Source organism: Phoenix dactylifera, chromosome 6 (genome assembly GCF_051530095.1).
Source record: "Phoenix dactylifera cultivar Ajwa chromosome 6, Ajwa_hap1_PhDact_Kaust_v1.1, whole genome shotgun sequence".
Taxonomy (NCBI): domain Eukaryota; kingdom Viridiplantae; phylum Streptophyta; class Magnoliopsida; order Arecales; family Arecaceae; genus Phoenix; species Phoenix dactylifera.
The window spans coordinates 1,310,235-1,321,869 of NC_143195.1; the positions used below are offsets into that span (position 1 = coordinate 1,310,235).

An 11,635-nucleotide genomic window follows, 5' to 3' on the forward strand; every position below is an offset into this window, starting at 1 on the left:
AAAATAGAAGTACCAGCTATCCAAGCATGGACTATCCTGAGTAGTATGAAACGTGCACTGCAGAGGATCTCCAGTCATTAAGAAGAGTAACAGAAGTCATGCCTAGAAGATTAATAGACTCTTAAATTTTCAACATTGAAACTTCTTTTTTTATCTTTCTTGTTCTATTTTCTTATTTCCAAAAGCAAATGAGAAAACATAAAGCTCTAAACATTTTATGAATATTAACTAAAAAAACAAAGGGCGTGCCACCAAATGTATCTTTCAGTCTTGTTATGTTTTATTTCTTTTACCCTTCTATCATAAAAGAATGTCCCAAGAATAAAAACATCGTCAAATGGGCTTAGGCTTAAAGCACAATTACAAAATCACCTTAAATAACCTAAAAAATTGGGAAATCAAATACACCCATTAAAAGGATCTCTCATCTCTTCAGGGATCAAGGTTTTCATCTAAGTCTCATTTTATATTTAGTATCAGACATCCATTGATATGATATTTTCTAAATTGCTGATCAGTAACCGCATGCACAAGGGGTGAAAGGATGCCCCTAGATTTTTTTCTTATTTTAAATAAATAGTATTACTTTTGAAAATAAGATAGTTATTCACCACCATTCTAGTTTGAATCTGGTTCTCTCACTTGGAGAGGAAAGTTATTATCGATGTATATGATAGATGCTCGTGAACAAGTTTGTGATTTTTTTCAATGATATATGATTTTTTCAAAAGAAAAAAAATGCTGTCCACTAATAACAACCATGCTAAGACTACTTGACTCAGAATTTACTTGAACGGGGACGGTCACATTGAACATACTAGACCGAAAGGTAACAATACCATAGAATCGAATCCTCTTGAATCATTTTTCACTAATTCTTTATGGCCAATTTTCTTGGCATTAATACTATTATCAAACCTAGAATCTTTGACGCCACTTATGATCTCTCCTGTTCACACTAATGTGGTTGTTGTCGATGAGTTTAAATTGGATTGCGACGCTTGTTGACCTTAATGTTATTATCAACCTTAAAATCTTTAACACCACTTATGGTCTCTCCCTATCACACTAATGTAGTTGTTGCCGATGAGTTTAAATTGGATTGCAATGCTTACCGACCTCTTAGTGCCTATTTGGGTATTCCTGCAGGAATCAAGCATGTTGGCCCTTGCTCAATGAGTTACCCACCATTGGCAATAGAGGATAGATGTGATGCAATTAATTCGCATGAATAGGACCATTAGGGAGTAGCATTTAATCATCCCTAGCGATTAAGCCTATAAATTGCGCACATATCCTGTGGGGTTGTTCATCTTCAAATCATCCCTTCAATCCACATTTTTACTTGCTTGGCCTTTCTTTGCTGTAGCTCCTTCCTTTTGCACATAATCAGCAACCTCGATCATCTTGATCATCTATTTCTCCCAGATTGATCCCTCCTTTTTAATACTGAGTTTGCTGCAAGGTTTAAGGGGGGTAAAGAAATAAAAATGAGTGGTTGTGGGATTGGGGGCATCCCTTGTGATGTGGTACAGCTTTTAAAAGATCAGCTTCTCCCATGCACGGTAGAAAACAAATTTAAAAAACTTGAAGGGGCTTTGCAAACTCTGAAGAAAGAAGGCAGGCAGGTGCAAAAAAAGGTAATCCTACTTCCCATCACCTCTACAAGCATGATTCAGCAGCTAGTGTTAAATACGTGTCAGCCAATATCCTATTATTATATTTGTTATTTGATTTTTTTTTTTTTACTGTTTATCAGATTGAAACGTTATTGTTATATATTAAACTAAAAACAATTATGTGTATCTTATTAACTAAATTATTAGTTAAGTTGAACTAAATTGTTCCATCAAAAAAAAAAAAAAACTTGAACTAAATTATTAGTTTGGTTTGTGAGGTGGGTGCAACATCCTCTCCTCAAAGTTGTCAATAGATTACCCCTATGTCTAATTGCATATATATATATGAACATAAATCCATCTAATCCCATAGATACAATGTATGAGACTTGAAGATGCATGCATCTATCTCCTTCCATCCTTTCCCAATGAAATAGGAGAAAGTACAATGTTTTGGTGGCTCAATTTCGCAGGCCTCCAAATGTTGAAAATTATCCACTTTCTCTTTGATGAAAAATAAATTTAAAAGAAATAGATCTGATCTTGAGTCATAGAATTTATAGTAGTCTGCCACACTTCAAGATCCATGCAGGAAGAGAGTTGCACTTCAAGATCCGTGCAAAAAGAGTGTGAGATTGGCAGAGCTTTTTCTAAAGAGAGAGCTCTATATGCGTGTGTTTAGAGAAGGGGTCTCTACAAGCTATTTAAAGCTTTCTTCAAAGACCAACTGCCATAGATGGTTACATCCGTGAAAAGTCACCCACCATTAAGATGATTCTTTACCACTGTGAAATTCTGTTTATGCCCTCGTGATTATCAGAATTTACAAAATTCAAGAGATGCTTGTCAATGTGGGTTTTAACTAAACAGAATCCAACATTCTCCCACTTGGACCATATTGACGCCACTTGTCAATGTAGGCCACAACTTGACGGGATCCCAATATTCTCCCACTTGGACCATATTGACAAGTGAAATATCCTTAGCACTTGAATTTTATAAATCCTTATACGCGTATTCTTTCTATTTTGATATCAATTTGGGTAAACTTTATGTTTGACTACTTTGAGAATAATAATACGAACAATCGCGGAAATAACACCTACTTGATTGGAGTATAATATTTTTTGATCACTATATCACTAAACCCGCATAGCCAAACTCTTATGAATAAACTTCTCATAAAATCTATTCTTTAGTCAACATTTCTACTACCATAGTATGCATACACCATATGAATTCATTAAAGCAGAAAATACAACAAATGTGATTTTCAACCATCCGAAATATGCACAATAGTACATCAATCAATCTATACAGAAAGGCCCATTTGACCGACATGCTCGTTATGTAATCCTGGGGCTATTGCTTTGGTCAAAAGATCTGCCAACATAAGCACATTATTGATGTATTGAACTGAAACTTTATGCTTATCACATTTTTCCTTTATAACAAGATATTTCACTTCCATGTGCTTATTTTCATTGAATATCTTGTTATTCTTTATTGAAAAAACTGCTGCTAGGTTGTCATAAAATAACCTTATAGGCCTTGAAATAGTATCCACGACCAGTAGGCCTGTGATAAAGTTCCTTAGTCAAATAGCCTGTGTAACAACATCATAGCATGTCAATAACTCAGCCTCTATTATTGAAGCAGCTGTAATCTTTTGTTTTGCACTTTTTCATGAGACTGCACTACCAGCTAGTAGAAAGATATAATATGATGTTGACTTTCTACTATCTGGACATCCCGCAAAGTCTGAGTTTGAGTATCCAACTATCTCGAAGAAATCAAATTTGTTGTATGTAAGCATATGATCTTGAGTCCCCTGAAGGAATCTTAACACTTTCTTAGCAGCTCTTCAATATTCCATGCCTGGATTAGCTTGAAATCTTCTCAGTAATCCCACAACATATGCTATATTAGGTCTGGTACAGGCTTGAGCATGCATTAAAGTCCCAATCAGTGAAGCATATGGAAATGCTTTCATACGCTCCCTTTCAATTTCATTTCTCAGAGATTGTGATTTACTTAACCTTTTACATTTAGCAATGGGCACTGGGCTTGGTTTGAAATTTTCTATACCAAATCTCTTCAATATTTTCTTAATGTAGGCCTTTTGAGATATACAAAATTTTTCTTTAGATCTATCTTTTTGAACCTCAATGCCGATGACATATGAGGCTCCACCTATATCCTTCATATCAAAATTGCTGGAGAGAAATTGCTGAGTCTCCCTAAGAAATGCCAAATCACTACTAGCAAGAAAAATATCTTCTACATATATGACTAGAAAAATAAATCGACTCCTACTAATCTTAAGATATATACGTCTATCAACAATGTTTTCTACAAAACCAAACGTAGAAAGACATTATTGAACTTAGGATACCACTGTCGGGACGATTGCTTGAGTCCATATATAGACTTGTTTAGCTTGCAAACCATATAATTCTATTCTTTTGAAACAAAACTTTTAGGTTGTTTAATGTAAACTTCTTTCTCTAAATCACCATTAAGAAAAGTGGTTCTCACATTCATTTGGTACAGTTCTAAGTCAAAATGAGCCACCAAAGCCATAATTATTCTCAAAGAATCCTTCTTTGAAACTAGGGAGAAGGTCTCATGATAATCGATACCCTTCTTTTGAGTAAATCTTTTGGCAACAAGTCTGGCCTTATGTTGCTCTATCTTGCCCTTGGAGTCCCTTTTGGTTTTAAAAATCCATTTGTAGCGTACTGCAGTAACCCCAGGAGGTAGTTCAACTAGATTCCAAACATTATTTTTAGTCATAGAATCTATCTCATTTTTCATAACTTCTAGCCATTTGGAGAAATTTATAGAATTTATGGCTTATGAGAAATTTATTGGATCATCAACATTTTCAATATTATAATAGCATTCTTGAAGGTATACCATATAATCAGGTGGAATTGGAGATCTCCTTATCCTTGATGACCTCTTAAAGTTGTTTCTTGATCCAAGTTGGAGCAACATTTTTAGTGATAGCCGGTACAGATTCAGATGGAACATTAATAGTAGACTCATCCTTTTTTAAATCATTCTAAATGATAGGTAGAGGAATCATTAGCTGCTCATTTGAATATTGCACACCATACGACATTCGTTTTTTCTCAAAAATAATTTCTTGAGGTTTTATACCCCCACTGATTTGGTCATTTTTGAAGAATTTAGCATTCTTTGTCTCCACAATCTGCAAAGTATGATTAGGACAATAAAATCTGTATCGCTTGGACTTTTCTGGAAAATCAATAAATTAACCACTAAAGTCCAACTTTTTCTCTTGTGGGTTGTACACCCTAGCCTCAGCTTGACACCCCCAAATGTATAGATGTCTTAAACTAGGTTTCTACCTGTCCAAACTTTATAGAATGTTTTTGGGACAGCTTTAGTAGGAATCCTGTTTAGAATATATGCAGCATTTTTTAAGATATCACCCCACAAAGAAATTGGAAGAGTTGAGTGCCTAATCATGCTCTTTACCATCTCCATTAATGTTCGATTTCTTCTTTTTGCAACTCCATTTTGATTAGGAGTACCATGCATAGTGTATTGTGCAACTATACCTTGCTCTTAAAGAAACTTAGCAAATGGACCTAAATGTTGTCAAGTTTCAGTATACCTACGATAGTATTCACCACCTCTATCTGATTTCACAACTTTAATCATTTTACTAAGTTATAACTCTACCTCTATTTTGAAAAGCTTAAATGCATTTAATGTATCAGCCTTGTCATACAACAAGCAGAGATACCCATAGCATGAGTAATCATCAATAAAGATGATAAAATACTTATGACCGGTAACATAGCATGAGTAATCATCAATAAAGATTATAAAATACTTATGACCGGTAAAACATGGGGTCGAAAAAGGCCCACATATATCTATATGTATGAGATCCAATAAACTTGTGCTTCTTATGACACCTTTCTTAAATTTGTTAATATGTTTTTTTTTTATGTAGTCTAAACAAGTTTCAAAATCATCAGAGTCAAGAGTTGGTAAAATTTCATCATTTGCTAATCTCTTGATTCTTTTTATGGAGATATGATCTAATCTTCGGCGCCATAACATAAAAAAATTTTCGCTTATCATGCTACCTTTAGTCCACAATGTTTTTTATTTTGCTGGAATATTTTAAAAGATGTATCAAGGTCTAATTTGAATAAACCATCATCTAATAAGCAATTACTAACAACAATATTATTGAAACAAAGATTTACAAAGGATAGTCCAAATGAAACAGTGTACCCAAAAGAAACAAGTTTAGAAACGGATATCGGGTTTCTTGAAAATCCAGGTATATAGAAAGTATTTTCTAGGTATAAACTGTGGCTAGTCTTTAAGGTCAATTTGAATGTTCCAACAGCTTTCACATGTGAATGCATCTTATTTTCCATCATGATGCTTGGTTTATTTTCTGTTAGAATTCTTTGGTTCAACAATCCCTACAAAGTTCTACATATGTGGATAGTAGTATCAGAGTCAATCCACCATGTGTTATGAGGTACATCAACAAACTTTGATTCATAACACACTAAGAAAAGAAAAATATCTTTCTTCTCGAGCCATTTTTTGTACTTGGTGCAGTCCTTTTTCAAATATTCTTCTTTTCTACAGAAGAAGCACTTTATTTGCCTTTTGTCAGTCACTTTGGATGACACCTTCATTTTCTTTTTCTTGATAGAAACATGATGACTGGTACCACTGACCTTCTTATGTCCTTTTGTCTTATGAGAGGTGAGATTAATACTTTCTCGCCTCTCTTGCTTTATTCTCTGTTCCTTATCAACACACATGGCTAGAAGTTGATTCATAGTCGCTTTATCTGTGTGTGTTGTATAAGATCTTAAATGGTGCATATTCCATAGGCAGAGAATAAAAATCAAAGTGTACAAGAAAAATCTCACACATGTCTACTTTCAATGATTCTAATTAGGTTGCGATGTCACGTAATTCCATAATATGCTCGTGTATACTACCTTAATCATATTTTTTAGTCTTGTTATGTTTTATTTCTTTTACCTTTCTTTTACCTTTCTATCATAAAAGAATGACCAAGAATATCGTATAGTCTCCATTGTCAATTGATTTTAGATCTCCCAAACAACTAGAGATGACGGTACTGAGATATATCATTCTTTTTCTTCTTTTTTGAGAAATAAACTGATAGGGGCACTTGAATCTTGGATCTCTGATAATGAACTAGGACTTGTTCTAGCTAGCCATACATCTTCGATGGGACGTTTCTAAGTTCCATCAGCCAGATTTTTTTCTTTTATGTTGATAATTAGGATGCATGCATGGTTACCTAAAAATCTGATAGAAGAGCTTTTCTGATTGACTTTCTCGAAAAGGTATATGTTGATGAGGAAGAAAGGGACAAAGCGGCGGAGTGGATTTTCGAAGTTGCACTACTTCAAGAGCAAGCAACGAAACTGGTGGACAGGTATCGCGAGATGCCTCGACGGCGTGGACACATTTTTTCACGCCACCAAGCAAGTACGGAAGTGGGCGAATACCTCGACAGAGTGAAGTCCCTGCGGGACAATAGCGTCCATGATGTCTTAAGTCTGGAGGATCGCATCTTGCCGTTTGCCATGGTGCCAAATCTTGTGGGCATCGATTCCAAGGTGGAAAAGCTCAAGAATTTTGTCAAAGGCTCCTCCATGATCATGGGGATATGCGGCATGGCTGGTGTGGGCAAGGCCACGCTCGTGAGAAAATTGAACAATGATCTCTACGTCGACTTGGAAAATTACGCCGATCGGGAGAACTTGTTGTCTGGACAAAATTTCTCGGAGGCCCTCAGCGCCAAGGAAAAGGGCAGGCTCCTCCTTTGCCCGAAAGATCATTTCGATGTGGTGATCTTTCTCGGGGAGGAAACGACCACCTCTGAGGATGGCATTCAACAAGGTATCGCCAAGCGACTAGGCTTGGCTTGGGAGAGCAAGGAAGGCACGTCCGTGGCGGATGCCATTTCCAAGGCCCTGCGGAGCATGAAATTTCTCATAATCCTCGTCGATCTTTGGGACGACCTGAACCTCCAAAACTTGGGGATCCCCAGTTGCAACGGTCATCATGGGAGCAAGGTTATATTCACAACGCAAAAGGAGACAGTCCGCAACAAAATATGTGATGCGTTTGGTGATGAGAGAAATAAGATCCACCTGAGGTGCTTAAAATGGCAGCCTGCCTGGAAGCTTTTCATGAAGAATCTGGAGGGCAGCCACGGAACCAATGAAAGAGCTGCCGAAGAGATCGTCAAAAGAACCAATGAAGGAGCTGCCAAGGAGATCGTCAAAAGATGTAGTGGCCTGCCGATTGCTCTGGAAGCAATTGCGAACATAATGGAAAGCAAGAAGCACGACGAACGAGAATGGAGCTCAACCCTCCGCTTTCTGGAGACCAAACCAAAACAATTCCTTGAGCTGGCCGACACGGTCATCCAGAAGTTGCAATTGCCGTATGATCGCCTGGAGAAAGACATCCGAAAGTGCTTCTTGTATTGTGCTCTATTTCCAGGGAAACGTGGAATCAAAAGAGACTGGTTGGTAGAATACTGGATCGGCGAGGGGCTCACCAAATGTTCAGCTTCTCAATTGAGAGATCTCATTACCGATTTGACGGATGCATCCTTACTTGAAAGAGTTTGCTCTAAAGATGATGATGATGATGATAATGGCAATGATGGCAGCAGGGAGAGAGGTAGTCATGTCGATGATGATAGCTATGATGGGGGTGATAGCAAAAGCGACGATGATGATGATGATGATGAGAGGTACAGCGTCGGCGGTGCCGGTTGTGACGATGATGAAGATAACGTGAAGATGCACAGTATGTACCAGGTGTTGGCATTGTGGCTAAAGCAGGATCGGTTGGTCGTGCAGACACGGGTTGACGAGGCTCGACCAGAATTCAGCAATGGAAAGGAGGCAAAGAGAGTGTCCCTCATGGTGAACAATCTAGAATCCATGCGCGGGGGGCTCGCCCAATGCAGGAAATTGAAGACCCTGGTGCTTAATGGAAAGACTCTACACGACATCCCGCCTAGATTTTTCTATGACATATCTCACCTCAAGGTATTGGACTTGTCCTCGACGGCCATGGAGAAGCTTCCCTGGGAAATCGAGTTTCTGAAGGAATTGGTTTGTCTTAACCTATACAAATCCAAGCTTAAGAAGCTGCCGGAAGAATTGAAGCACCTAAAGAATTTGAGGTTTCTGAACTTGGGATACACTACTGGACTCGAAGAAATCCCCCATAAGGTGATCTCCAGCCTTGGAAATCTAAGAGTGCTAATAATGTATGCCAGCTACGGGGCCTGGGACGTGGATTCCTCCGGCGATGGGGTGAAACTTGAAGAGCTGCAGAAATTAACATTTCTTGAGGAACTTACCATCACCATAGAGAAGGAAAAAGTTCTGAAGAAGCTCTGCGAAACTCCGCAATTGGCTGAAATCACCAAGAGGCTACTCATCCGTGGGTGCCATGGTATGCACAGCTTCGAATTGCCACGACCACTATTGTCTAGATTGTGCATGGGACGAGTCGTTGATTGCTACGACCTTAACGTGCTCGAAATCGGCAACCCTGGTGAGAAGTGGATAGGCGGAACTCAAGAACGGAAACTCGAGCTGAAGGGGCTCCCCAAGGCGAAGATCAAATGGAGGGACAATGTGTCAGAAAACATGTGGCTTCAATCTCTTACTTGGCTATCCATCACCAGCTGCAACGGGATAGAAGGGCAGTTGATAAGTAATTCGACAAAGGAGAATGATGAGCAGGAAGGGAAGATCGAGATTTTCCATGCGCTCAGATATCTCGAACTCGACGACCTGCCTAGATTGGACAGCATATATGATTGTCTTCTGCCTTTTCCTTCTCTGAGGACTTTCAAGGTGCTACGGTGCCCAAAGCTGAAAAAGCTTCCGTTCACAGAAGATGGTGCCAAGAATCTTAGACACATTCACTGTGAGAAAGATTGGTGGGATAAGTTGCAGGGGAAGGGTAGTGAGAACCTTTGCACTAGATTGAAAGATTTTGTTGAGTTCGATCGTGTTCTGATCACACGTTCCACGTGATCGCTATGTTGCTGTTTTATATATATAGGTCTCCTACTCAGGGACGAGTATATATTAACGGGTGGCATGGCCATGCACCGAAATTTCTATCGACGGAAAATCTACTCGGATATGCTGTCCTGTTATTGTGTCACTTGTGTTCTGTAAATATGTTTTCTGTTGTTTGAGTTGTTGTATTGGGTGGGTTCTGATTCATGCTATATATCTAAACTTCATGTTGTGTTCTGGAGTTCTAGTGAGTAGGTTTTATCTATAATGTATTTCAATATCTTCTTGTACCAAACTATTTTCCTTTTATGCAATCTATCTTCATTGGATAACTTTTCTATCTATGAGTTATTTGGATGTTCTGAGGGATTGTTGGCTGGCTAATATTCCACTGTGCAGGTGGCCCACCTATTGTGACCCCGGGGGATTGGAGGGACGCAGGGTCCGCGATCTATTAGCCCCATGAGGGCGAGAGTGGGATGGGGACCTCGTCCGATGGGTCTTTGGTGTGCAGTTGGTTGTGCAGGTGTTAGTGGTGCCAATTGCAGCGGCTGAGGTGGAGGACAGGCAGGTGTGGGGCCAAACGGGCAGGTGTGGGGCCAGACACGGGACCTCCTTGGGTTGGTGAGGAGGACTGCAGCTAGCCATATGGAGGCGGGGTGGATTTGGCAGTTGCTTATTCATCCTCGAGTGGCCTTGTTTGTCTGGAAGGTCGCTTGGGGGTGTCTACCTACCAGTGGAGTCCTGGCCTGATGGAGAGTGCACATCACCCCACGATGCTGGGCCTATCAGGAGATGGAGGAGACTATTTTTCATGCCCTTTTTGGTTGTCAGAGGGCGGATTCGTTATAGGAGTGTGCCTCAGCCTACTCTGGTCTACGCTGAAGGTGATCGTCGACAGAGGAGTTTTTGACACTCCTGGCCAAGTCTTCCCGAAGACCGGATCTCCTATCATTGGGGATTAGGGAAGCTTATCTGACTTATCACTGCTGGCTAGATAAAAATGCCCGAGTCTTCGGTGGCAGAGACGAGCAGCTGAGAGTTGTAGTAGACAGAGCCCTACTTCACGCGGTGGAGGTCCTTGATGTTACTGCGTCGACGTCCCTTATGTTGGCCAGGGGAATCTGGGGGGTTTCATCTCGCTCACGTAGTGTCTAAGTGTGTTCTCTTCTCCTGGGAGCCCCCACACCCTGGTTTTTTCAAGGTAAATTTCAACGGCAGTACTCGAAAGGGTGGCTGTTGCTGCGTCGGCTTTGTCATCAGAGATCAGCAGGCCAAACCAGTGGCAGCTGGGGGACGGCACATCTTCGATCAGTCTGTCGACAACACCAAGCTGAGAGCATCATGGAAGGGAGTTTTCTATGCGAGACGAGTGCTGGGGGCAGACTGCATTATCTTTGAGGGGGACTCCACCATAGTGATCGAGGGGATCTAGAAGACCGGGAGTGCCGATGGGGGAATGCGACTGCTCCACGATATTCGTCGTTTACTAGCGAATGCATCTCCCATGCTTACAGAGAGACCAACAGTGCAGCGGATTGAGTGGCCACCTATGCGGCTCACCATTCAGGCGATTTCATCTGGGTGGACCAGGCTTCTATCTTGCCTCTCTTGCAGTCTATTTTAGTTTCTGACTTTTTGGACAAGTCTCACACCCATTATGTGTGAACTGCCAATGTACCAAAAAAAAATCTATGAGTTATTTCTTTGCAATATTCTCATACTATTGGAAAGCTTATAACTTTTTACTAAAGCAAAGCCAAACCTAGCTAGTCTTCTACTCTACATATTCTTACTGATCGACCTAATTTTATTGACCGATATGATCGATCTACCATGCTGGTGACTCTATCGGCGACTACAATAGTTTCTCAAGAAATATTTTATCATGCCCAACGGGATCTAATAAAATAGAAT

At 39.8% G+C, this 11,635-nt stretch overlaps 1 protein-coding gene across 1 annotated transcript; it reads left to right on the forward strand.

Moving 5' to 3' along the window:
- Positions 1 to 1,141: 1,141 nt before the first annotated feature.
- LOC103713018 (disease resistance protein RPS2-like) lies at positions 1,142 to 11,433 on the forward strand. The gene is made up of 2 exons (XM_008799773.5): positions 1,142 to 1,640; positions 7,004 to 11,433. Exons 1-2 carry the CDS (start codon positions 1,491 to 1,493, stop codon positions 9,728 to 9,730), a joined length of 2,877 nt encoding a protein of 958 aa, XP_008797995.4. The 5' UTR covers positions 1,142 to 1,490; the 3' UTR covers positions 9,731 to 11,433.
- Positions 11,434 to 11,635: the final 202 nt, after the last annotated feature.

Excerpts from the sequence above, each read along its gene's own strand:
- LOC103713018 (XM_008799773.5), top strand. The coding sequence starts at position 1,491 with ATGAGTGGTTGTGGGATTGGGGGCATCCCTTGTGATGTGGTACAGCTT. Across the intron at positions 1,641-7,003 it reads GCAGGCAGGTGCAAAAAAAG|GTATATGTTGATGAGGAAGA; the intron begins GTAATCCTACTT and ends TTTCTCGAAAAG.